The sequence below is a fragment of the Nelumbo nucifera genome, chromosome 5 (genome assembly GCF_055504915.1).
Source record: "Nelumbo nucifera cultivar China Antique chromosome 5, China Antique-T2T, whole genome shotgun sequence".
NCBI classification, from domain to species: domain Eukaryota; kingdom Viridiplantae; phylum Streptophyta; class Magnoliopsida; order Proteales; family Nelumbonaceae; genus Nelumbo; species Nelumbo nucifera.
Window position 1 is genome coordinate 30,138,427 of NC_142653.1, and position 27,815 is coordinate 30,166,241.

The 27,815-nt window shown below is 37.7% G+C and overlaps 2 protein-coding genes across 21 annotated transcripts in view; one reads left to right on the forward strand and one right to left on the reverse strand.

Moving 5' to 3' along the window:
* Positions 1-4,246: 4,246 nt before the first annotated feature.
* Positions 4,247-8,563, forward strand: LOC104600063 (membrane-anchored ubiquitin-fold protein 3-like). Of its 4 annotated transcripts, none has more exons than XM_010262879.3 (4): positions 4,247-4,903; positions 5,012-5,150; positions 6,409-6,579; positions 8,057-8,563. In XM_010262879.3, exons 2-4 carry the CDS (start codon positions 5,021-5,023, stop codon positions 8,110-8,112), a joined length of 357 nt encoding a protein of 118 aa, XP_010261181.1. In that variant the 5' UTR covers positions 4,247-4,903; positions 5,012-5,020; the 3' UTR covers positions 8,113-8,563. The 4 variants fall into 4 exon arrangements, with proteins under 4 accessions (XP_010261181.1, XP_010261178.1, XP_019053746.1 ...); XM_010262876.3 differs by lacking the exon at positions 8,057-8,563 and adding an exon at positions 7,311-8,049; XM_019198201.2 differs by having other exon boundaries at positions 4,443-5,150.
* A 1,832-nt stretch (positions 8,564-10,395) lies between these two features.
* LOC104600062 (uncharacterized) overlaps positions 10,396-27,815 on the reverse strand; it is a 32,007-nt gene continuing 14,587 nt past the window's right edge. For 9 of the 17 annotated variants that reach the window (XM_088889011.1, XM_088889014.1, XM_088889007.1 and 6 more), the window contains 5 exons: positions 14,977-21,027; positions 12,190-12,339; positions 11,869-11,976; positions 11,639-11,781; positions 10,396-11,218 (listed from right to left, as the gene is read on the reverse strand). In XM_088889011.1, the coding sequence (XP_088745137.1) occupies positions 10,942-11,218; positions 11,639-11,781; positions 11,869-11,976; positions 12,190-12,339; positions 14,977-21,027 (6,729 nt within the window). In that variant the 3' untranslated portion in view covers positions 10,396-10,941. The remainder of the gene's footprint in view (positions 11,219-11,638; positions 11,782-11,868; positions 11,977-12,189; positions 12,340-14,976; positions 21,028-27,815) is intronic. The other 8 variants (XM_010262872.3, XM_010262873.3, XM_088889017.1 and 5 more) reach the window with 3 other exon arrangements.

The following is a 27,815-nucleotide window of genomic DNA, read 5'->3' on the forward strand; positions in this document are numbered from 1 at the left end:
AGAGTTGACTGTACTATCAATGTAGGTAAGTATACAGGATTTGTATACTTGTGGCAACAGCCCTTGCATTGCATAATTTGCTTGTCATGTGAGGGGTTGATAGGTCCACCTTGAACTAAAGCAAATCTGAATCACCTGCCCTTCCACTACAATATTTTCACTACTGAATGGTGGTGAATGAAGAGTGACTGTTTTACTAATATGAACTAAGATGAAGTTAAGAGGTCTGGACCCCCTCGTCATCCAGCCCTATGAATTCCATGGTACTGATGAATGATGACAAGGAACAATTTGGTTTACTTTATTGTGGATACTAACTTGGAATCAATCTTGAGTTCGGTAATGATCAGGATCACAAACTGGGGTGAATCATGTGGAATTATCCACAGTATGTTTATACATCAGGTAGCACTGACCTACACTTCCCACATACAATCGAGGTGGGATCTTTATGTATGATTTGGTACGAATGAGATGCATTTACTAATCTGCTTGATTGATAGTTTTACCAATAAAAAGATAAAAAGAAAGATTGATTGGTTGTTGTCGGGGCATGAATTGGATACGTCTAAATTTCGATAACCATTCCTCAAAATTACATGTTTCAAAGGCAAACAACACCCCTCTTGGTTAAACCCACATTTGTTATAACAGTGTTTTTGCCCTGTGCTAAAACAAGTAAACCAAAAAAAAAGTTATAACGACACCTGAACTCACAATATCTTGAGCTCTAATGCTATTTAAAAGGGACATCCATGCTATCTAAAAGAGTTTTTCAACTGATGGATGCCATACCAAACCCAAAAGTATAACTTTTAGACAGCATAGAAAGGAAGAAGTTTCCATTTAAAACCCAACCTCATCTCTTTTTTGTATCGGCATCCTAAAAAGTACAAGATCAACATCTCGAATCGTGTGGTCGTTAACTAAATTGGAGTATTTATCACTCACTCTCCCACTGGAAATATGTAATTGAAGGGAAAAAGATTGAGCTTAATTATTACATGAAATACTAAAAAAGAATTGCCTTTTCCTTGTACCCATCAAATTAGTTTGCAAACTCAGTCAAATGAATTGGTGTTGAATCAATTATCTAACCAACCTAGGAATCATAAATTGTGACATAAAACTGAAAACTGGTGCAAAATAATAATACATAGACCAAGAAACCACCAAATATTATGTTGATGGAAAAACATTGTCTCAACTTCAACCTTGTTTGAATCATTACAAGTGCTTGAAATTGATAAAACCTGTTACTTGATTAACCTGGCTTTTATAGCATTATCATCTTCCACAAGTCCCAAGACCCCACAGCATTCATGTGAATATAGTACACACTGCTCTTTCTCCAGTCCCTTTCTAAGCTGATTTAACCAATCGAGGGCTAGCTTGTTGGTGTGTTAATTGGTTCGTTCTAGCGTTGACGTAGAATCAAATCCCGCAACTAGCACTTTGGAAAAAAAGAGGTTAAGGGAGAAGTTATTACCAAAAAAACAGTCTAAGCTGATTTTGCATTTCATCTCCATGTAAACTTTGAATGATAAAAGCAAGAAATGAAAGGTTTATGCATATCATGTGATTCCCAATTTGGTGGTCAAAAAGGAATGAGATGCCAATTAGCCAATATTCCAGAAAGCAGAAAATTACAGGGAAAACTTGCCACATCATTGACACACATGAAGCTTGTTAATCATCTGGTTGCTCTCATGCAAAAGTTACTAGGGCTTTCTCTATATACTTTATTTTACTTTTTTGAGTGAGGAAGAACCTTCCCAGTTTTAAGGTAGCTAGCTCGATTAACTGTTTCTTGGGTTTCTTTGACTTGCCCCTAGGCAACTTGTATTTATTCTCCTAAGGTCTAGTTTGTTTGAACTGCAATTTCATTTGCACTGGTACACAAAAGTATGGAAGTGAATTTTGTATTAGTGCAAATGAAATTGCACTGCCTAAGTTTCAAGAAATTACTTTTATTGCTAGGTTGTTTGCTCTGGTATCTGAGGTGCTGGTACAAATTATAAGATATTATGGAAGGAGAAATAGAAAATAAGAGCACAAAAGGGTATTGGTACAAATTCTCCAAAACATGGAGGAGCACAGCATAACAGTTGCAAAATGCCCATCAATAGTGGGCTCTCCACAACTTTGTCGACCAAAATAGAGATAGTGATGTGGGTAGCACTACTAACCAAAACTATTCTGAAATGAAAGTGACAGCCACGCATTAAAAAAAAAAGTTTTCTTTTTTTTAATTATTTTAATTGGTTTTAATAATTGAACATGAACCCAAGCTACATCTACATGCCAATATAAATAAATATATAATGGGGGGGGGGGATTATATGGTAATGATGAAACATAAGCTTAGATTCTCAGTGTTCTTGTTCTGTTCTGTTCTCTTATGGGACTCAAATTATTCTGATGTAATGGCTCCTTTTAATTTGTTTATTTACAAGAGAGAGTTAATGAAGTAAAGCAGGATATGGCATCCCTTTTACATGCAATAGGTATAGCATCTATCTGTTTTTCTTTTTCATTTTGGTAGGGCATATGGTGATGGTACGGCATCCGTCTTCTTCTTTTTTGATGCAGTTTGTAAATTTAATCCAACCACACTTTCTCTAATTCTCTCTGTTTTTTCCTTTCTGAACTGTAAACTGCTCAAGCTCAGGAATAACTTTCAGGAGAGGCTGAAATGGCTAAAACATTTCTATTATAATAAGCTGGACCCTAGAATGTCTTTACCATCTTCTTTGTAAAACGCACAGCGGCACAGGTGTAAGAGGTCATCAGTCATCACCCCTGCAGAAGTTTTGATTTAAAACCAGTTGGCATTTGAGCCTGGTTAGCCCAGTGGGCGACAGTTAGCTTGGACACTATATTAGGCTTTGATTGGATTGGTTAATTATGCATTGACCTAGATGAAAAAAGTTGAAAACAATTTGTCTAAAATGCATCATCCCATCTCTCCCACACCCACCCAAAAAAAAAAGAAGAAATAAAAACAAATAGGATGGGGAAAGCTAGATGTCATACTTTGACCTCCAATTTTTTTTCCCTCCTTTGTGTTTTTGGTTTATGTTCTGTGTTCATTTAGTAGCTATATGATCTTAAAAGGAGTTTGAGACGTCCTTAGATAAAAGGTTAGGTATAAAAGTACTTTCAGTGGGAAGATGACCTCTTCATTTGACAATTAACAAATAAAGGCTTCGCAGACAATTTGTATATCTCTAATAAATAACCTATCTGCATGAAGCAAGCCCAGGTGGGAAGACCAATGACGACCAGACGAGACATGTTTTAGGGGGGGGGGAGAACTACTGTAGTCTTTTCTTATTGTGTTTTTAATTCTTAGCCAATAACCTCAACTAGACCAATTAAACCTTAAATAAAACAATCTTTATTAATTCCAATAAGCAATGCAATATGGTTGTAACTACCATAAGCTTACATAGTCAAGGCTATTTATTTGGGCCGTTCTGGTGAAGAAATAACATGTTCAAAAAGCGACAGACAGAAATGCAAATGTTGAGATAGATGGGTGGATAAGCTAGAAAGGACAGAGTCAAGAAATAAACTTCTTTGAAAGAACCTGAGATTAGTTCCAATATGCGATGAAATGAGGAAAAGCAGCTTGAGATGTTTCATCACATGCAGAGAAGATAGCCTGCAGCATCAATAAGAAGTGGTTTGTTGTAAGTCAAAAGGGACTAGAAGAGTTGAGAACAGACTAAAAAAACATGAGTTGAAGCAGTAAGAAATGTTTTGAGGGCATAATTTAACAATGGATATGACACTAAACAAATTTCAATGACAGAATTAGATGATGATCTAGTTGAGAGATGGCCCCATGAATGTCCAGATCACATGAAAAGAGGGTGCCATGTTTGGGACCCCTTCCTGATAAAACTAGCTCATAGTTTACAAAGCTGGTGGACTCAAACTTGGAACCCTCCTTAGCCATTGCTTAAACCATATAATGCACGCATAGGATTTGGTAGATGAATGAGATCACTCTGCACCGCTTAACCTTGCAAATCTTCTGCCAGTCTAGGCTGTAGTCTGTAGAAAGTTTTGGCTGTCCATCCCCCATTGAATTGTTCCAAACTGATATATGGTGCTTGTTTCTGGGTTGTCAAGTCAGTTGGCCACCAAATAAAATGGTCCCCTGGCAAAATTAATTGAAAATAGAAATCTACTCTTCTATCAGTTATTTAATAGATGGGTTCGAATAAATGATTGGAAGAAGTCTACTGATTAAACGTTGTATTTATTGAGTTGATACAAACTTTTTTTAGTGTATTTTTATGCTTCAAATTAAAGATAAAATGGTGTCATTTAATCAATAATTTTATAAACAGGGGAGGGGGTGGGGTGCAGTAAAAAAAGTCTAACCTGAAAACTGAAAAGTTGCCGTTTGGGTTTGTTCCTTTTCCTACAGCAATAAAAGGAAGTGTATGCGCCCGTTAAGCTGACAAAAGTGTGGCTCATTATCACTTTTCTCCTCATTATTGCCAGATTCTTCTTGGGTTTCCGGAAATCTGCAATCGGTGTTTCTTAACGAGCTGTAATACTTCAAAAGTTTCCATTACTTGATGGTCCTTTAGTGGAAATCTCTTGTTTCAGGGTGATCTTGAATGGGTTTTGCTGGGTCTTCTCTGTAACAATCGAAGAACTGGGTCTTCGATGAGAATCTTGAGGGGAAGTCTTTGGAGAGGCTTCTATAAGGATCTTCACCTAAAGTCTTGTTAAACAAATGATCTTTCTCTTTTTGTTCTTTGTCTCATGAATTTCTGTGAGGCTTATTGGTAACAGAATCGTAGCAACAGCGAGCTCCATCGGGTTTGATCTGGGTTCTGTCTGGTTTGGCACGTAAAGAGAAGAAGGGTCCTCTAGTGAAGAAGTAATAGAAAAGGATTTCTGATGAAAATTCTCTGAGTTTATAGTATAACTGGGTTGTTCGGTGTGATGACCATGGAAAACTGAAAATTTAAGTCGTTTTGTTTTGAAGGGCTCTTGAATGGCTGCAGACGAATTGATTGAACTCAAATTCAGGCTTTTTGATGGCACCGACATTGGACCCAACAAGTACAATCCTTCTACTACTGTAGGATCTCTGAAGGAAATCATACTTGCTCAATGGCCTCAAGGTTTGGCATTTTTCGTCCTCTTACTTTCATAAATCATGGATCTTAACATGTCTGAATACTTTTAGATGATTGTCTTCTGTGTTTTTTGTTTACTGGAGATCTCTATGATTTGATTCATGGTTTCAAATTTTTAGATATTTGTAATTAGGATTCTCTTGTTCATCACTTGGAAAGAACTTAAGATTTGTTTTCTCCTTAATTTTGATATCTGCCTAAAAGGAATTGATGGTTGTCTATTTGTATTGTCTAAATTAATTTACCTCGTTTAGTGTTTCTCCACAAAGATGGACTATTCAACTCTCCTACTAATGGTGGTAAGTATGTTCTCTTTTCATTTCTTAATATAAGATGAGTCTATGTCTACCATCATTGAGATGTAATTGACAACTATAGGTTGATTACGTTCTTTCGTGCATCATGAAGAAACCAGCAGACTTGAGAAAATCTTGCTTGAGTTACATTTTAGATGTTAAGTCAATAAGTCGGTAAGATGGGCTTAACCATCTGAACTCTTTTCATTGTCTGCTTACTTGTTTTTACTTCTCTCTCTCTCTCTCCTGGGATTTGAAACCACAACCTCCTTTCTTGGTGCTAGCTTTCCTTGAACAGATTCATGAAGTGTTGTTAGATTAAGAATGCAGTGTTTTCTATTTGAATTCATCTGGTAGGAAATCTGGTTTCCACCATGCTATCACTAGAACTAGCATGAGTTCAACCTATCACAAGATGTTTAACTGCTATCTGCATGAACTTCCACTTGTCCATGTTCAAATGCTTCATAATCTAATCTAAAAGTTTACTCTGTGAAGTTGGTAGATTGATTTTATAGAAAAAAAAAGAATATCAGAAGATAGACTAGTTTTGTGAACTTGTGAAACCTTCAAATGTCTGATCCTGAATGTTCAGGATAACTTGGTGATTATGGTTCTTGACATCTTCTACGTTTAGTAGGAATTCTGATTCAGAGTAAAAGGAACTGAACTGGAGTAGTAAGACAAAAGCATGGATGGTGAAGTAATCTTCATTAGTTGTTTTGTCTTTGTTTTTCTTTCCATCCTACCCAAGGTTTAAGCATTATTTCCTTTTGTAATCCTGTCCAAGGAAAAGAAAATGTCTTATTACTTTCAATTCTCTGTTGCTCATTTATAAAATAACGACTTGAATTGGTCCCATGGTTTACAACATTCATCCATGGTGCTCACCTTTTCATTTACTTGGTGGTTTTATCTTCTAACTAAAGTATGTGCTTATTCTGTAGACAAAGAAAATGGGCCAAAGACAATAAATGATGTGAAGCTTATCAATGCGGGGAAGATACTGGAAAACAGTAGGACCCTTGCTGAATCCAGGGTACCAGTTGGTGAACTTCCAGGAGGAGTCATCACTATGCATGTTGTTGTGCGACCTCCTTTATCAGACAAGAAGAATGGTACTTGGCAAAATACATTACCTTTCATGTTAGCATAGTTGCATGGGTCAATGTTTTTAAAATATGTGTGTACATTAGGATCTGATGCACAAGGCATGATCTTCAAAGCATGAGGATAAATGATGAAAATAAAAAGTAAAGTGTAGAACTATGCAAAAAAGGACTATATTTTTACGGAAGAAGAATGTATAGAGGAACTACTTGTTATATAAACAAAAACTGTAGAACTGCACAAGTTATCCCATTGTTTACTGTGAGGTTTATAGGAGGTTCAATTGGTGCAAAGTTGTTAATACACTATAGGTATAGAACTGCACAAAGACACTTTTCTGGACATATTGCAAAATGATACCAACAATGACTGTCTATTCTCTAATAGATGCCCTAGATTGGTCTTGTTCAGAGCTGTTGCCCAGGCCACATGCTACCATATATGGCTGCCATATCATGCCTCTGTGTGTTAATCATTGAAAATTTTAAGTTCTCAGAAAAAGAAAGAAAACAAAAGAGGGAGCCCTGGTCTGAAATTGTTTAATATGAATGGTTTTCAGAGCTCTACTGAAGTTGCCACATAAGATTACCTGCATGTGGGCTACAAGAACTACATACGAACTGCATTCCCTTTATGACTTTGGGCAGTTTCACTGTTTTTAATGATTCCAAGTGTTTCACTGTAACGGGTGGTGGAATTTTTTTCGATCTGTTCATTTGTGTTTTTGGCTCTTTTACAGCCAAGACTTTGCATTCAACCCCTTTTATATGGGCAGCCCAGTGCACAAGGCTCCTCCAATGCAGGACCTGGAGAGGGACAGATGTACGCAGCCTTACCCCTGCACATATAGCGAGGCTGTTTCCAAGATTTGAAAACTATTAATCTTTTTAGAAACATAATGGTTTATGCTTGGTAGAACATGCAGCATAAGTCTGCAATACTTGTCACATTGTAGAATAACTGCAAGACATTTGAACAGATGATTTTGGACCAGCCAGTTTTTGTGCTTTTTGGTATTTATTTTTTTTCTGAAACAGACAAAAAAATAATCAATACTAAGGGGGAAAGACAGAAAGTTGTGGCAAGCAGATAGTTGTACAGAGTTGTAGGAAGAATTTGACTTCTCAAAATGTTTTTGTAAATTGCATGATTTGAACATTCCAGTCACATTGATTAGAAATTATGTAAGCAGATAATCTACTGAATACTTAAAAACAAAAGATAATGCTACTGAATAAATGATATGTTTTAATGTTGGGTGATTTTGGACCATCCAATCTCAGTGATTTGTATTAGCACATCAAACAGAAGGTTCAGAATTAGTAATTAGATTGAAAACACTAGCACATACTAGTAGCATGAAATGAGTTCACATTTTCAATAACAAATGCATTTGGATATGTACCCAACACTGATGTCATACACAGAATGCAAGTCTCAATCCAACATCTCTGTAGTATTAACATGATTTTCTCCATGGCTCAGAAAAATTGATGGCTGATTCCCCAAAGAAGAACAGGTGTTCATGTTCAATCCTGTGACTGTCATTACCAGGGTGAATTCATCTTAAGTAGGTTTCATATGCATTTCCAAGGGTTTCCAGAACGGTCTAGACTGCATTCTTCAGTAGTCAAAGTGGCTCTTCTAGGCTTGGAAGGTCTGGTTTGTTAAGTTGTGGTCTGTGATGACCTTGTGGTTTTCTTGTATGAAATTACTTTCGCAATTCCTTCATGTTTGTCAGATAGAAAAAGGAATTGGGGGATTTCAGAAAATTAGAATCAGGGCCAATTCTCTCTGCACAGAAGAACAAGAACACTACTGGAATCAGAAGAAAGAGCATTGATGGTTTTTCTTTTATTTTTTCTTCTTTGTAAGATGGGGTGTTGCTGCCTTTAATCGATTGATGAATAATTCCTTTGCATGACTTTTTGATCACTTCTAGATGGTCATTATGGTTCATTCAAAATTTATCAGTTAAGTTTATTTATAACCCAAGAATTGTTTGGATTTTATGCTGACTCTTTTGTGGGAGTAAAATAGCAAATGCAGATGGAAATGGCAATGAATCAAAAGCAGGCCATATCACAAAAATATTGGAAGTATTGCTACCTTATTACATGGTCTTAATGGGTTGTCCTTCACCTTCAGAGGTGGACAGCATGAGCTGTCCTTTCAAAGGGTAAAATAGTTGGAACTTTTCAGATAGGGACAGAAGATATTGATTTCATCAAGGATTGTAGGTCCATGTTTAGAAACCGTTATGGGAATTTTCTGTCTCAACAAATCCCATTAACCCCAAATGGTAAAACTCCAAATCAAACTGTTTTAGCTGGAGGACACCCTTCTCTGTTCATATAAGAGGGATGCCAGACCACTTTAAATTTGACCATTGAAGCCACCTAATTGATTTGTGGAAATCCAGGGTGTCACTAATATGTGATAAATGAGGGAACAAGACGTAGTCATGATGTACACCAAAGACCGCATACTGCATGAATGAGTTGTTACATGATGCAAGATTATGGTTTTGTAACAAAGGCCAGATAAAAAAAGGACACGAGTTCAGGTGGTAATAAGTTCAACTTCACAGAAGATTTAGCTCTTGATAAAGTCGAATGGCAAAAACAGAATTTACATAACCTTAGTCGACCCCATATTGTTGGAATGAGACTTTTTTTAAGTTGAGACGATTTGAAAGACATCCTCTTCATAGGAAGGCTGTTATGATCTTACTTGTTTGCTTAATTTGATAGTTACACTATCTAATCCTTAAGCAGGTCCCCAGGACGCCTTCTAATCCCCAACCGTTAGATTTCTACCAAAGTACCAAGTACCAAGTACCAACCCAATCGTAGAAAGAAGTTAGCACTGATATTTGGGAAGCTGCAGACCACTAAGCATTATTTTTGACTGGTAAGTCGTAACAACCTGACTCTAGTAACTCTTTCCTGACAATGTACAAGTACAAGATTTGGTAGGGCCAGACACCAGTAACTCTTTCCTGACAATTCACACCATTTATAGAATATGTTCATCGCTCGCGTTTTTATTTTGAATCTTTGATAAGCATAACTATTGATTTTGTATGTTGTTCATTGTTAAGCACAATGTTTTCTAACTACCGTTGATCTAAATGGTCAGACCTTTCAACCTGGGAACTATCCAGACAAAAACTTGGTCAACGACTCATTGACCCAGGCAGTCAAACCATCAAACCGTTTAACCCATTCACCAATTTTGACCATTTTTATTTTAATTTTGTTTTATTTTTTATCAGAACAGATCGTCCATTCGAATCGGACAGTCAAATCATCAACCCGGAAACTGGTGGCTGGAGCAGTTCCAAGTGTGCCACCCAGACCATTGGGAGGCAGGTTAAAAAATCTAGGGAGAATGACAGTTCAGCCCAGGGTCACAATTTTTAGGCCCAAAATACAGTTAGGGTGGGTGCCAGCTCAGAATTGATGCAAATTCAAGGGCGGGCATTGGTGTATAGAGTGGGGGTGGGGGGGGGGGGGGGGGTTGATATTTGAAATGTTTATAGCTTCAGAAATCTGCATTGGGCCTGTCCGTAATTTTCCGAAAAATCTATGGTTAACTCATTTCAGCATTTTTCATTTCACAAGTCATAAGATACTCGCGAAGTCTAAGCTGTAAACCTTGATTTGGTAGAACAATATTCTAAGATTGCAAAACAAATCCTTCGCCATACATCTGGAACAGTATGGTGGGGAACAATCTGTGTAGACAATTTTCACCAGAAAACAAATTTGCATGGTTGACAACTTGACATGAACGTAGAATACTGAATACTACATAGTGCGAAAAGAAAATATAACCTGTACTCGCAGGTTGAATTTCCATTACTTGGGGAAAAGCCAAATAACTACACAAGTAATTGAATTAAAGATTAAATCCGAACCTATGGCAATAACTGAGGTTTCCCAAGAAAAGATAGCCCTGCTCTGGTGGAGCCAAAGTCAAATCAAGAAGAATGCTCCCCCTACAAAGTCAGCTGGACCACCAGAGAAACTGAGATAAATGAAAGAATTTGGTTTACTATACAACAAACTACACACCGATGTATGAATTGAATAGGTAAGCGTGTTACAGGGATTCTACACTGATTTTTTTGTAGCCAACCATGAAATTGGAATAAGGCATTTATTATTTACACTAGGATTGCAATTCCGCTTTGACATCTACTAAGACCAAGCCCTATGACCTATTTACAGGAATTCAGTTCGGAAGCGCACCAGTGTCCTAACTCAGAAAAGATGTCGATCTGTTGATCTCTTTTGTCAAATAAGAGGGCGACTTCGGGGACTGAAGACAGCAGGGGATGTATATATGGCAACCAACAACTGGTGCTACTGACAGTCCTCAGTGCTAGCTGATGTGGAATGACTTATTTGCAAAGTCTTCTTGGGAACTCTGTTCTTGAGGGTCATCAAGAGTTTCTGTCTCTCTCCTTCCACTTCCGCAAACTTAAGGCTTAGTTGAGAGTAGCGGACATGCATTTCTTTCAGCTCAGTCTCCACAGCTGTATGCCTCCCCTTCAGTTCCAGCATGTCTTTGATAAGCTCGTTGATATCTCTGAAGCTTTTGAATATGGCTTCCTCATCATTGTGTTGTTTCAGGAAAGAGCTGAACATCCGAAATGGGAAATATGTCATGCTTTGTCTATTGAAATAATAAAGGAGCTCTTATTATACACTTGAAGAGGTTTTTAGGCTTTGAAACCATGCTTCAAGATGATGTTAAACAATTAGTGAAATGGTCATTGAATCAAGACGTGAGAAGGAATACTGATCTAATCTTCTCACAGAAACATTGCAGCAAAAGACCATATAGCACTCCTATCATTGCAGCAAGTTTTGAGTCCCAGTAATATGTTTCATATTCCCATAAAATCAAGTTTACCCAGCTAGGATTTTCACAATGAAACATTGATGGCCAATTTTTCAATTGACCAGAGAAAGTAAAGCCATAAAACATCAAAATTGTCAAATACGGCTATGCAACCCATCCCCCCCCCCTCCCCCAGTACCAGTAGGGGTTACCTACCTCTGAAAATGGAGGCTTGATTTCTTCTTTGCCTGAAATGCTTCAGCCAGCTCAATTTCTAATGCAAGTACTCTTTCTAATGCATTCCCACTGCCAGAAATTTCATTATATAAAGGGAATATGGTCCCTAATTGTTCATTTACCTGAGGAAAAGGAAGGAAAGTTAATGAAAAGTTTCATTGAAGCACTCATGGAGTGAGAGCAGTATGAGGGGTGGGTGGTGTCAGTACCTTATGTAATTGCAGTAGGTCTCTCTGTAACCCTTGAAAACCTGCCTCAATATGATGCTCCTCATCTTCTGGATTAGGAGCCAAGTTCTCATTCTTCATCTTTTCCAACTGCAAGCAAACAATATGGGTTTAGACTTCATCTCCATCAGAAAATGCTGGTCGATTTAATTTCAGTCAAGACAGATTTCTCTACCTAACAAAGAAAATTATTGTTTCTTCTCCCTTCAAAAACTATCCTGTATTATATGCAGGAAACCTAGAAATAAAATGGTTCAAACAAAACATCTCTTGTTGCCTTCCCAACAACACCAAGCAAGATACCTCTTTCTGTAGGAGATCCATGGTAGATTTTAAGCTTTGGGCTTTGAAATGGTCATTTATGATGACCAAACCCTTCACATTATTTTGAAGCAGGTCCTCTTGGTTTATGATTACTTTCCTTGAAAGTCCAATTACACTTCTTGAGCAATCCTGTTAAGCAGCAACATACATAAATTTTACTGGGGGCAAACTCATGTTATATGAAGAAAGAATGATTAAATCATGTTTCTACATACTTGCAAAGAAGGCAAACAATATAAAGAAAACTACTACAAGGTTTGACTCTCCACAATAATTGGGGTAATACGAAGAAAAAGCAAGTAGGCCTTGATTATAGAAAACATAAGTTGCAAAATTCAAAGGATAGTACTGCTAGCTAGAACTACAAGAATCAAGAAATATGGAAATGAAACAGCTACGATAAGGCTTTTCTATTAGTAATTATTCAACAGGTATAGAGCAGTTAGTTCTATTATTATATCCAACAGATACAGTTGCTAGAAAAATAAACATAAATTTTAACTATCTTTTGTTTTGATAATTGAAAATGATTTCATTAATCAAGAGAAATAAGATTTTACAAGAATCTCTTGGAAAGGCATGGGATGCAGCCTCCCCTAAACATTACAAGAGATCAGAAATAAAATTACAATGCTACCCAAAATAAATGGTCCCTAGTAGGCCCCTGTTTAGCAAGATAATCAACCAAGGCATTTGCCTCCCTACCCACTCACTGATATCTACATGTTATGTGCCTTGTTAAACATTTAACTTTTTTTATGAGATCCCTATAACTCCAAACAACTGAGTCTGGATTTGACAGCCAGCCCACAATCACCTTAGAATTCCCTTCAATTCTCATGAACAATCAAATGCTTATTTCTTTCCCCCTTTTTTTGCTTTTTTTAATAAATCAATAAGTGTTGACTACATTTGTTTTAGCAAAAGTTGACTTAAGTTGATAATTGGATAATGTTGAAATAATTTAGTTATTTGTGTTAGGGTCTGTTTGGCTAGTTAAAGCGTTTTTTTATTTTCTGTTATTGTACTCACTTACAGCAGGGGCACAAGGGTCTTTTCCCTTCTTATTTCTGCCGCCCTATATAATATAATAGAAGCCGGCGCCGCCAGCACTGTTCTATTGCTCCAAACCTTTTCTTCTTTCTTTCTTCCTTCTCCTTTCTCTCTTCTTTCCTTCTCTTCTCTACTTCCTCATATTTCAATCAGATTTATTGCCAAGATATAATTTGTCAATTTTTGGAAGACGGGCATTGTTTTTAGGCAATGCATTTTATACACGTCTGAAGAATGATTTTGTGCTTCAACTTCCCACTGGCTATTATATGCACTTCTATGTCAAAAGACTCAGAAAAAAAAAAAAACAAAAAAAACAAACAAACAAACAAAACAAAACAAAACATTTCCCAATGAGAAGTATAACTTGAGTTACAGGAGAGTAGAGATACAAACCACCAGATTGCTAATATGTGCACTTAAAGTGGGTGTAGCAACCTAGGTACACAGATTGTACACCAAGGGTCAACCAGATTGGTTTAGTCATTATCATCATATTAAATGGTTCAAGAAAATGTCTCCAAACAGGAAAATCACTATCATGTGATTGGATGTTGTTGGCCAGAGGATCTCCCTGGCTGTACTGACAACAGTGGGTCCAACAAGTGCCTCAAAGGTGTTCCAAAGCTCAAAAGTGAGGCTCAACTTGTGAGTTGTACCTCACCTAACTTTTAGATAAATTTTAATGAACTAACCTTGAACTGATATTTGAATAGGTATCTTTAAACAGTTCACCTTATGTAGGACTAGGACTTAAACCAAAGTACAACCTTCATGTTAATAACTTAGTGCTCTAACCAATTGAGATAATAGGATTTCATTCTTTTGGAATTTAGATTGCACATTGCAAGGAGGATGAGTGGTGTTGGAAGTGGAATGGTGAAGGATGTTTCTCAGTGAGATCTATGGCTTCAAATCTGAGCAGATCAGGTCTTCGGATTTTCCTAGCAAGAAAATTTGGAATCCTACCCCTCCCTCGAAAGTGAACTTTCTGATTTGGGCTATGTCTCTGGATAAATGTCTCACTAGAACAAACCTGGATAGAAGGGGACTGCATCTCTTGGATCTGTCTTGTGTTCTTCTAGTTTTCTCATTGGTTGTGCACCTCACTTTGCTCAGGTGTGTGCCATACCTTTTGGCCTTGTGCCTCACCTTCTAGGAATCCATTGTGCTTTAATGATCATTCTACTTTTGAAGGACTGAGCCTGGCAATTCCATATGTGGGCCATGCTCACCAGTTTTCCATATTTCACAGTAATATAGCAGTACAATACTGCTTGGAGATGCTTTAGATGTTCTTTTACTTGTTAAAGAGGAAAAGCAATAAAAGATAAGGTAAATAAATTTAAAATATTAAAAACAGTATATAATTTTAAAGATGCACAAAACCTTTTTTTATAAAGGTGCATAAAACATTTAACCTTCCTCAAGACAAAAAATCAGTTCCTCCAGTCTTTCTGCAAAGTGTCTAAGGCAATTAATCAACCATGAAGCGGTGTTGTAAGACTTGGAACAGACCAGATGGTTGAACTAGTGAACCAATGACATTTCTCTCCAGGTCCCAATTAAATGACCATTTGAACAAGCCTATCATCTGGTTAACTGGTAAAACCAAGATCCAGTGTGAATTCTAGTTTTATGTGCAGTCCAAGTTTGACAACATTTCCAAGGAGCTAAACAAAAAAATGATGCTTTTGAGTAACAGGTTGTTACCTGAACAGATGATGATTCCATATGCTCACAGGAATGATTACTTTCATCATTCAGAACTATGGAAGCATCTTCTACACATTTACAAGGGAACAGACTATCTTGGTCCAAGGATTTAGGGTACTGGTTCCTACTTACATCGTTTGCAGAAACCATGTCTGTCGCATCCCTCCCAACACTTGCAACCAATGCTTCTTGTTGATCCTCTTCTGTAACTTGCTTTGATGTCATGTGCCTCGGATCTCCCAATCGAAAATTTCCTTCTATGGAAGAGAGAAAATTTTCCAGCTGTTCTTTTGTTGAGCTAAGCTCAATAGCGACTCTAGTCCTTTCTTTGTTGCATTCTTGTAAAGAAGCTTCAAGCTTTTCTTTTTCTTCTTTGCAACAGTCAAGGCTTATTAATGAGCATTCCAACTCAGCTTTCATTCTATCATAAGCCTTGACCTTTTCTCGTTTGTCAGACAGTACATCCTGTAACTCAGTCTCCAATTCTAGGATCTTCAGTGACAGCTCTTCGTTTCTTTTCAAGTGAGAGGCTTCACTTTTCTTCCGATTTTCTACCTCATCAAGAGCATCTTGCAATTTCAGCAGCATCTCTTCCCCATACTTTTTGGAAGCATCAAACTGGTTTCTTAGCTCCTGGAGCTCCGATTCACACTGTTCTTTGATAAAAGCAATTCTCAGAGACTCTTGCCCAGCAGTAGAAGAAGATTCTTCAGTTTCTCTCTTTTCACAAGCCTGGAGAGACTCAGCATCAGCCTGGTCTTTGAGTTCCTTCAAATACATTGATAGGTTCTTGAATTCTTCTGTCTTCAAAATCTGTTCAGAGAGCTTGTGAACAAGCTCATTGCACTTGTTCCGTAGCATCATCAGTTCATCACCATATTCCTTGAGCAAGGACATCTGACCATGTTGCTCGTCTAATTTGGCTCTAAGCACTATAACTGCAATTTCCAGTTCACACTTGGAGGTCCTAAGATTATCAATCTCTTCTTCAGAACTTACCAGCATGTGCTTATATTGTTCAACCTCAAGCATATGGCAGTGCTTATCTTCAACAGCCTCCATTTCTGCAGTTGCTGCCTCAGTCTTGTTCTTCTCAAGTTCAATTAACATAGCTTCCTTTTCATCCCTTAGGGTTTTTTTCTCAGCAGCAGAGGCTTCCAGCTCAGATTTCAGTAAATTGACAGTTGTCAACAATCTTGCATTTTCCTCAACAAACTGTGCTTCACTAGCAACACGTCCATTGAGGGCAGTTAGGACATCAAGATGCTTCATAAGGAGTTCTCTATGGCAACCATCCAAAGACAGAAGTTGCTGAACAAGCTCCTGCATCCTAGTCTGGAACTGATTTCTTGTAAAAATGGCCTCGATATTTGCAGCTAATAAATGTTCATGCACTTCTGTCAAGTCAGTTTCCAGATCTCTAATTTGGAGTTGAAGCGATGAAGCATCTTTGTCGGCCTTTCTTAGGCACTCCTCACTGTTCAACAGATTATAGTAGATTCTTGATTTTTCTATTTCCAGATCTGATACTAGTTGCTTGAGTTGGTCCAGTTCAGCTTTCTGTTTATTAAAAGAGAGTAACTGGTCACGGTTCTGATTCAACTGGGATGTAAAATTTGTAACTGTACCCTGTAGCTCTTCTCTGAGGCCTCTCTCAGAGTGTAATTCATCTTTTACACACCTTAAACTTTCTTTTAAGCTACTAAGCTCAACAGCCAGCTTCACAGATTCCTCATTGCTAGACTGTAAAGATAGGATCAAATCTTGGTTTTCTTGTGTATGTTCAGCAATATCCAATTTAGTTCTTTCAAGTTCCTCATTTATGCTTTCCAAGGCTAAGATCCTTTGAAGAAGGCTGTTGTATTCTGTAATAACTTGTTGCAGCTCAGCTTCCATTGTTGTAAACTTTGATAGCAGCTCTCCATTCTGCTCTGCATATTTTTCATTAGCTTCTAAACTAACCATGAACATGTTGGAAATATCTTCAAGTGCTAGCTGAAGCTTCTCTGCATGTGCATTAGACAAGCCTAGTTTAGTCATCATGTCTTGCACATCATCTTCAAGCTTTTGTTTCATGATCAAAATTTCAGATTCTGTGCCACTCCCAAATTCCAGGATCTTGGTTGCAAAATTCTCATTTTCAGTAGCAACATGTTCTATCTGGATTTCCAAATCTGAAAATTTTGACAGTAGTTCTCTGTTCTGCTCTGCATATTTTTCTTCAGCTCCTGAACTAAGCTGGAGTTTATTAGCAATTTCTTCTAGTTCAAGCTGAAGCTTTTCAACATGGCCATTGGACAAATCTAGTTTCATCACTATGTCCTGTAAACCAGATTCGAACTTCTGTTTCATGATCAGAATTTCTGAATCTTTGCAGCCTAGTGAGCCTCGAATGCTGTCTCTCTCTTCTTCTGCATCCTTCTTCTCTTGGCTGAGCTGCAGAATCTTTGTTGCCAGATTCCTGTTTTCAGTAGTACATTGTTCCAGTTGAATTTCCAAATTTGCAATCTTTGATAAGAGTTCATTGCTCTGGTCTGCATATTTTTCTTCAGCCTCCAAACTAATCCCGAGTTTTCGGGTAGCATGATCAAGTTCAACCTGAACCTTTTCCACAAGGGCATTGGATAATTGTAACTTCAGCATCATGTCATGTATTTCAGACTCAAACTTCTGTCTCATAATCAGAATTACTGTGTCTTTGTCGTTCAATGACCCTCGAGCAATGTCTCTTTCTTCCTCTGCAACCTTCTTCTCTTGGATTAGCTGAAGAACCTTTGTTTCAAGACACTGATTTTCAGTTGTGGCATGTTCTAGCCGAGTTTCTAAATTTGCAACCTTTGACATGAGTCCTTTGTTCTGCTCTGAATATTTTTCTTCAGCTTCTGAACTAACCTTGAGTTTGTTGGCAGTATCTTCAAGTTCAAGCTGAAGTTGTTCCACCTGGGCATTGGACAACTGTAGTTTCAACACCATGTCTTGTATGTCAGAATCATACTTCTTTTTCACAACCATAATATCCAACTCTTTACTGGCTAATGACCCTTGAACAATGGTTTTTTCCTCCTCCAAATCTTTCTTCTCTAAACTGAGCTGATGAATATTTGCCACAAGATTCCTGTTTTCAGTAGTAACATGTTCCAGCTGAATTTCCAAATCTGAAATTTTAGATAAGAGTTCTTTGTTATGCTCTGCATATTTTTCTTCAGCTCCTAAACTATCCTTGAGTTTATAATCAAGATCTTCAAGCTGAAGCTGAAGCTTTTCAACATGGAGATTGGACAAATCTAGTTTCTTCACCATGTCTTGTACATCAGATTCAAACTTTTGTCTCATGATCAGGATTTCTGAATCTTTGCTGCATAGTGACTCATGAGCAATGTCTCTTTCTTCCTCCACATGCTTCTTCTCTCGGCTCAGCTGAAGAGTTGTTTCACATGCTTTCTTCTGAAGCTGTTCCAAATGCAAGATGATACTCACAAAATCCTTGTTCTCCAGGTCCTGTTGCAGTGTTTTACCTGGAACAGCCTGTCCATTAATCTGCTCATAGTAAGATAACATGGTTAACATCAAACCTCCCAGTTTATCTTGCAAAGCATTGACAGTTCTCTCTAGACTGTCTCTCTCAGAGGCCTGCTTTTCAAATTTGGATTTGATGGTTTTCAACTCTTCATGCACACAGCCAACTTCATCTTGAAGATAATACTTCTCCAGAGTTTCCTGCTTCAATAAATTTGCAAGTTCTGTTTTTTCCGCAGAACAAGTGATATATTTGTTCTTGTATTCTCTGCATTCCATCATTAGATTTTCAAATTCTGCAGTCTTTTCAGAAAGAAGACAGTTCTCATTGGAAACAGACTCCAATTTTTCTTCCAGGATTTGATTTTGCAATGCCAAGTCATTATACTTAGCAATGCATTTAGATTTGCACTCATTCAATGATTCTACATCATCCAATGCACTCTGTAACCTAAGCATTAGCAATTCCTTTGATTGAGTTGATTGCTCAAGCTGTTGCTCTAATGTATCCATCCTCTCTTCCATGAGTGTAATGCCGCTGCATGCTTCGTGCAATGCTTCTTGCAGAACTTTTGAGTAGACATCCAAATGTATGTTGGCAACATGCATTTCACAAAGTTCAGCTTCAGCCTTCCAATAAAGCTCTTCTTGCAAGTGAAGTGATCTCTTTAAGTCCTTGAAAAGAATCTCTTCACCTAAAAGTTGTTTGTTTAGCTCTAAATTCTGGTTCTGGCACTGTAAAAGTTCAGCAGCACAAGATTCCTGAAAGTCCAGCTTGGTCTCGGGAAATTCAACCTTGGAACAACTGAATGAATCCAAAGTATCTGAGCTTCTCTTTACTTCTGCAATTATATCAGCATTTGACTCCAAACTCTTCCTGTCTGCCAGAACTTTCGGAAGTGGAAGAACCTGACATGAAGCCAATTCTTTCTCCATTTTCTGAGATACATAAGCCACTGCTTGGCTTCCTTGCACACTTATTTTGTACTTCTCTAAGGCATTGTCTTGGTCCACTGTCTTCAAGACCTCCTCAAAACATGGTTGTGAAGATTCTGCAAAAGCTTGACTAATGAGCTTCTCATTTGTCTCAAACATAGACAAGACTTGGAAAGAAAGCAGTTCAAGGTCCTTCTGCAATTGATCCACTGCAATAGAATAACTCCAGCGAGCTTTTTTCAGTGCTGTTTCTGCGGCAATAGCCCTTCTCTCAAGTTCCTCATTCAGAGACTCTAAATTACGCTTGTCCTCAGAAGACCTTAAGAACTGATCATTCATATCTTGGTGCATTGCTTCCATCTGAGCTTTGCAAGAAGAAATTGTGTAGAGGCAATTGGCATGGTCATTTCTGAGGCTCTGCAGCTCTCCCAGCTTCTGCTTTTGACTTTCCTCGAGCTCCTGGACTAAAGCTTCATAGTAGCACTCCATCTGATCCATTTTTCTTGTAAGGCTTTCCCTTTCAGCTTTGGATTCTTCCAACTCTCTAAGAAGCTCACAAATTTTGTCTTTCAACACATTGGTAGACTCAATGGGGTCACATTCCTCACACAACTCCATTGTCCTGCTTAAGGAAGAAGGTATACCCCCAGGATGATACTTATCTACATCAAAGCTGTCCATCTTGTCTCCAGGAACAGGTTGTTCATGTGTCTGTATGCTCACTGCTCCAATCTCGTTTACATCAGCTCTTTCCCCCGGTACTGTATTTAGTACAGAGATTACTTCTGTTGTTCCTTGTCTGAGGTCCTGCAAAATGCATTGCAATGCCTCTAAGTCTGGGTGAAGAAACTCGAAGTCCCTGTCATGATATTTGAGGCATGCCTTGTTTTGAACTTCCCTTACTTTATCCTCCATAACCAAGAGACCCTGAAGCCATCTGATCTGCATATCCTGAAATAAGTGCTTCCAGTCTTTTTCAGTAATTTCCGTCCTGTTAAAATGAGGATGTAGTCTAGAATGTTTTAGATGTTCAAAGTCATCCTTGAACTTCATACACTCCAACTTCAGTATGGAAACTTCTTTGGCCAACTCTTCTCCTGAAGCAATCTCAGCAGCAAGTTGCTGGGCAAACTTTTGTGTTTCAGCACCTAATTCATTGGCATGACTTTGTAAAGAGTTTACTTCCAGCTTAAACTCTAATATAGAAGACTCGGCCACCTCTAAATTTCCTCTCAGTCTGTTATTTTCTTCATAGGCATTTGCCAAGTCATTATCCATAGAATAGTCTGAGCTCCATCCATGAACCCAATCACTGCTTCCCTGTGCCAAGTGCCGATTGTCAGACAGGTCTCCTTTCTCAGGTTGAGGGCTTTGACTAAAGGGAATTCCACATAAATCACCAGACATTGTACTTTTGAGGCTATCCATTTCATGTACACTGGAGGTTTCATGCTTTTCAGCATACAAGCTTTCTGAGGTGTTGGATGAACCATCAATTCCAGCAGCTGAGTCCGCATATTCTTCATTCAACTCCATCTCCTCTTCCAGTAAAGGAAGTTCTTTGGATTCCGACTTGAATCTAACTCTTGCATTTACCTATTTTGAAGCATAAAAGGCAAGAATAAGTTAGAATCCTCACCAACTTGATTATATTATATGAAAAGTGCCAGATGATCCTATAAAAAGCAAAAAGAAGGTAGCAGAAAGCAACTTTTAAAATGATCCATAACCTGGAACTATTCCAAACCATTTCCAACAATGACATTGAGCACGAAGCATAACTAAAGAGTAGTGATCACCTCACCTGTTGGCACCCAGCTAGGTTACCCATCCAATAATTCTGTGAAGGGAAATGGATTACCATTTCCACCAAAAAGCATTTTATTTGACACTTTTAACATTTCTTAAAAGGCTCATTCACAAATCAAAAGGATCTTCATCTTCATCATCCCCAAGGCATGCCTCTAATCCCTCCACCCTATTTATTTGTTTGCTCACTTCTCTCCCCTTCTTGAAGGGTTTGATTGACAATTTTGAGTGTTTTTCTAGTCTAAGGGTGAATTGGAGAAAAAGTGGATTAGTTGGTGTCAATATGGAAGAAGGGGGCATCTTTAGTTTTGATGAGTTATTGGGGTGTGAGGTAAGGAACTGACCCTTAGATTACCTAGGCCTACCACTTGAGGGAAATCCTAGATCAGATGGGTTTTGAAAGCCGGTAGCGGAGAAGTTCGCAAAAAAGATAGCTTTGTGGAAAAGGAATTCTCTCTCTAGGAAGTAGAATAACCCTAATCAAAGCAACTTTGAAAAACCTCCCTACCTACTTCTTGTCCACCTTTCGTATCCCAGCTAGAATTGCAAGACAGCTTGAGAAGTATACGAGTATGAGGGATTTCTTGTGGGATCTGGGAGAAGGAAAAATTCATCTAGTTAAGTGGGAACAAGTCCATAAACCCAAAGAAAAAGGGGGCCTAGGATTAGGGAACTTAACCCTTAGAAACATTCCCTTACTAGGTTAAGTGGTTGTGGAGATTCTCATCTGAAATGTGGTATAAGGTAATTAAAAGCATTCATGGGGTGGAAGAAAGTGGTTGGGGTGTTGATGTAGCCTCCTTTGCAACCTCAGCTTGTCCTTGGAAAGCCATTCATGAGGTATACCCAACATTTTGTAACTTCATTTGCCTTGATGTGGAAAAGGGGAACAAAATATGCTTTTGGGAAGACCTTTGGTTAGGGGGTACACCACTTAAAACACAATTCTCTGAGCTCCTTGCCCTCTCAACTCTAAAAGGTGAAACTGTCTCCAGATTGGGAAGATCTTCCCAAGGTCTAAGTTGGGACTTAGGATTCAGAAGGGGGCCTTAGGGAAAATGAGTGTACCTCTCTTATCAATCTACTTGGACTCTTGGAGACAGTTTTTCTGGATGATAAGCTTGAGGATACTAGAGTCTGGTCAGCCTCCCTTGATGATCTTTTCACTTGTTCTTCTCTTTTTAGAAACCTCATTTTGCCTGCTTCTGTAGGGGTAGATTGCCTAGTTAAAGAGATTTGATGTAAGCCTGTCCCACCTAAAATTCAAGCCTTTTGTTGGGAAACTTTCCTTGGTAAGATTAATATTTGTGATTTGCTATAAAGAAGGCCCAATTGCTGCCTTTCTCCTCATTTGTGCTTTATGTAGAGCTAGTGGTGAATCTCTTTCCCATTTGTTAATTTCTTGTCCTTTTGTGCTCTGTATTTGGGAGTATTTCTGTTATCACTTTGGTTGTAGGTGGGCTCCCCCTCAAGATGTGGTTGGCATTTCCGATACTAACTTCTTGAGGCAACTAAAGAAAAGAGGGAGGATATTATGGCAAGTTACAAAGGCAGCAGAAGTTTGGGTTGTTTGGGAAGAGAAAAACGGGAGAATTTTCAATGGATTAAAAGATCTGAGGTGGTAGTGGGCTGGCTGGAGGAAGAAATTAATGGACTGTGGAACTACAACAACGAAAAGAAGAAGTTCAAGTGGCTGACAAGGGATATTGATGTAAAATTCTCATGGGTTAAAAGATCTGCTAATTATTTTGCAGATAGGTTAGCTAAACAAGGGGTGAATAGGGTTTCTCTTCCCTGGGCTAAATTGTAATTGTTTTTCCCACCTGTTGGGTGGACTTCTTGGATGGGAGTCGGGAGAGTTAAGAAAGTCTATCTCCCCATTCATGTACTGAATCCTTAATTCTGTTAATGGAAAGCCATTTGTTATTGATCAAAAAAATAGGAGAATTTTCAATGATAAGAGTAGATCTCTGGAGGAGGTAATAGACACCATTAAACAAAGGTGGCACATTGGGTAAAAACCTTGGAAAACTTTAAAAGTTTCTCTGTGAATGACTTATTTAGAGCTTAGACAGAAGTGGAAAACTCCTCTAAACAAAAAAAAAAAAAAAAAAAAAAAAACAAGGATGGATTGGAAACCTCCAGAAGGCAACAAAATAAAACTGAACTTTGATGGAAGCTCCTTTGGAAATGTGCCAGGGATAGGTGGTGTGTTTAAGAACTCTGAAAGCAGGACAATGGCTGCTCTATATTCAGGACCTATTGGATTGGGAAACTCCATGCAAGGTCTTTGGCTAGAAAAACAATTGGGTTACAAACAGGTGGAGGTGGAGGTGGAAAGGGGATTCAAAGCCAATTGTCTCATGGGTTAACTATAACAGGAACATTCCATGGACTCTTAGACATGTTTTTAAGGAAGTGGAAAGTATTGCAAAGGACGTCAATGCTGAATTTAAATGGGTGAGAAGGACTGCAAATGGGCTGGCTGATTCCCTGGCTAAGCAAGGGGTTTTGAGGCTGCATTTATTTTGGGTTGCTATTTAATATTGGGTGTAGTCTTTCTGGTTAGCAGTCTTGCCCCTATATGTACAATTCTCACATCTCTTTTATCATAATAAAATTCTCTTTGCTGATAAAAAAAAAAAAAAAAAGATCATGAGATGGTGTGCCAAAAATGAAACAACTAGAGATATTCATCATACAAAATCTCCCCATAATGCCAAAAAGAGCTTTTTTCTTTCCTTCTTTTTTAAGTCTATTAGATCTTTTATATAGTACTGTAGAATTCAAGCCAGTGAATTCTCAAAACTTAAAGTCCCCTTTTGTTAGACACACAGAAACAGTGGATCTACAAATCAAGTAATCAACCCTATAAAGTTCAAATCATTTTGGCAGCTAAGTTATTAATCCAATCATGAAAAATCTCCAGATGAAGGAAAATAACCTTAGCTTTTTTATATAACAAAATCGAGCTCCAAATTTCATTGCTCCTCTTTTTGTTGGTAAAAAATCCATTACTCCTTTATGAAATGAAAATCCTATCTCTTGTGGCATCATGGTAAGTGTTGACTGTAAAGTATGGAAGAAAGTTTTTTAAAGGGTAAAACAGGGAAAGTTAAAAAAAAGGAATATTCTAAAATCATCAAGATACCCTAAAGACCCTCCAGAAGTGCTACCACTCATACTGAGAAAGATCCCTGAACCACAGCTGGCCCCTTTTATTATTCACAGATGGCCCTAAATCTTCTGACATCTTAAAGGAAAGTGACTCCAATTTCCTGAGGCCAAAGCCCAGAATTTGAGGACAAAGAATCGCCCCCCCCCCAATGTTTGTCACTGTGGATATGATAAAAAAGGTCATTTACGTAGACACCCCCTCTAATTTGCAACCGCTTTACTTATCACTATTTTCCTTAGACAGGAGTAGGAAACGGCATTTTTGACCCTAATATCTGTTCGAGCAAATTTAAAAAAAAAATGTCCATTTTGCCCCCATGTTTTGTTTCTAAAAAGATTGATAACTTGATATGAGACTTGCTAGGGATATTTTTGGAATAAAAAACCTGCACTCTTACCCTTTCACATTTTCTACTCGTTTTAAGAGGTCATATGACCATTCCCAAATGAAAATACAAACAGTTCCTGATGGAAGGTCAATTAAGTAAAGTGGTTGAAACTATAGGGGATGTTTTAGTAAGAATGCAAACTATAGGGTAGGTTTTAGTAAATATGTGAATTGTGAAACCTTAAAGGGTGTCTAAGTAAATGACCCATAAAAAACTACAAATTATATTATGAATGGGTTTAGGTTAAAGCACCAAATGGTGAGTAAACTTGATGTAAGAAAAAGTTCAACTGAGCTTTCCATTCACCAAAAACTTGGCAGTACTACTACAGACTACTTATATCTTCATAAAACTATGATAAGAACACTTATGGTTCACAACTGAATTGCTGGATTAATGTACAATAGTTAAAGTTCTAATAGGCTAAGCGACTAACAGAGAGGGGGAGAAATAGGATAAGAACTAAAGACTTCTTCCTAGAAAAATGGAATATGAGAAATAGAGATTGTTCCAAAATAACCACACTTGCAAGCCTTGCATACTCACAAAAACTAGTTGATGATTTTTAATGGAATACTGTGTCTAATATCTGATTTTGCACGTATGCCCATACATGAAGATTTAAGTACTGTACTCTTAATGTTAGCATTCTCTTTAAGAAAATAACATGAATATCTATGTATAATAGAACATAAAGATTCTCCTTTATCAGCTAATACTCTTCTCTATCAGTGAAAGAAGATTCTCCAATTACAATGCCATTGATAAAAGACACCATCTTGTTGTATTACACACTTCAGCACAAAGACTAAATCTTGAGCACATGTTCAACCACTTTAGTCAAGATAGTATGGACGTAGTTATTCTACAGTCTGGACCATGGCCCCCTTCCTTTTAAAAAATTGCAACCAGATTATAAAATCAAAGTAAATCCCAACTGCTCCCTGTAACTAAGTGAAGGTTTTCTAAGAAGTTTCTAATTGAGAGAATAGCACCCCGTAGGATGTATTACTTCGGCAACAAGATATAACTATCTTGCAATAGAAAACCTTTGAAGAGATCATGTTAGCTCTGTTTTTCTTATTTTTATGCATACTATAACTTTTTACAAACTTATCATGAAAAAAGATTTAGCCCAACAATAAATTGTACAAAATCTGCAAACTATTATATAAGAACCTGAAAAAAGTAATTGGAGTCACAACATACTATGAATTAAGTGTTTATCAATAAAGAGAGGACAGCTAAATAGAGTTATCTTAATGTTCTTTTTTTATGAGTAGCTATCTTAATGTTCATCAAGAAAATAAAAATGGAGGTTTTTGAGGAGTTCTATATGATAAGACGAATCAACCCAGGGATGAATGCCACATTCATAGCTTGATATGGAAAAAAAATAAATAAATAGGTGAGGCTTGTCACCCTAGATATTTTGGACCAATTAACTTGATTGGAAGTCTCTAAAGTAATTGGCAACTCAACTTAAAAAGGTACTCCCATCATTAATCTCACAAAATTAAGGAGTATTTAGCCAAGGTAGACAAATCACAAACCAATTTTTAATAGCCAATCAATGTTTGCAAGAGCTACAGACCAATTTTTATTTTCTAATTGGTTAGTCCTTATTTCTTAGATTACACCCTGCTGCACTTTATCATTCTTTTTTATTTGATATGAACTAGCCTCCTCCTACTACTCCTCTTAGCCTTTTTCTGTTTTGTCTTCCTTAGTCTGAAACAAGGGCTCCCCCACCCTTCTCTTTCTGCCTTTTTGCTTATTCTACTTCTTCTCTTGGACTGTGTTAGAGGAATAAAAACCTACGCAGGGACCTCACCTAACAGTTTAATCTTTTAGGTTGAATGGTTCCTTGAGATGGTATCAAAGCCTGTTTCACCAAGTGGTCTAGTGTTCAATCCTCGCTGCCCCCATTATAATTAATTAAATTTGAGGACAAGGTATGGGTGGACCTGTGCTTTTCCACGCTTCAAGCCCAATAGGCTTTCATGTGAGGGGGCATGTTAGAGGAATAAAAACCTATTTAGGGACCTCACCCAACAGTTTAAGCTTTTACGTTGAACAGCTCCTAGGGGACTCGATTTTTTTTTTTTTTTTGAATTAAAATATGAGAGAAATCGAAAAACATCAGCCCATGTACAATGAGAGCCTGTACATTGGGAATATACAAAAAGATTCAATGAAAGAAAGGTCTAGCTTGCAAAAAAGAGAAAAGCTGGACACCCATGAATGCCCTTTGTACACTTAACTAGAACACAAAAAGCCTACAACCTTGTTTCTAACTGAAATTACATCAGAATAATATTCAGCTGTTTCTTTCCTTCCAAAGAGCCCATAGCCATAGGATGGCAGAAGGAAAAATCCTCCAAAGCAGTTTGCCCCTAGTATTCAAACCCTTGAGGGACCACCCTTGCAGAAGGGGACTCGATTTTTATTTGCTTGACGAATATTAAAAATTGAGGTTTTCAAGGTGGAAGGGGACTCAAAAGTGGTGTGATGGCTGAAAATGACAGCCAACAAAATTGGCAACATAGATACATTGAGAGAAATAAAACATCCAGCAAGGGAACTAATAGATACTTATCTTTAGATCCATAGATTAGCAGCATGTTGGTTCAGTAGCAAGGCGAGGGTTAAACAGGGAAAATTTGTATTGGGGGATATCAATTTTTTTTTTTTTTGTAAGTGGGTATCACTTAATGTTGCATGTAAGACTACAACTACAAGTATGAAGTCAGTTAGTGATAGCTAACAGGTAACTTAACAGAAGGGGCCAATCCTCATTGCACGTAGCAATCTTTTGTTATTTATCAATAAAGTTTCCACATTAACAATCAAAAAATATATATCATTCAGAACTTTTTGATGTGCAAGGGAAAAAAGTTGCCAAAAACACATGTAACATTTTCAATTTCATCTTGTAGATAAAGGTAACCATCCATCATGAGAAAAATTACAGAGAGCCAGAGAACTAGGGCATATAGGCAGTAATAA

Bases quoted from the DNA above. Each gene is read 5' to 3' on its own strand.
- LOC104600063 (XM_010262876.3), top strand. From the start codon at position 5,021: ATGGCTGCAGACGAATTGATTGAACTCAAATTCAGGCTTTTTGATGGC. The intron at 5,151-6,408 runs GTTTGGCATTTT...CTTATTCTGTAG, and splicing joins ACTTGCTCAATGGCCTCAAG to ACAAAGAAAATGGGCCAAAG. The intron at 6,580-7,310 runs GTACTTGGCAAA...GCTCTTTTACAG, and splicing joins TTTATCAGACAAGAAGAATG to CCAAGACTTTGCATTCAACC.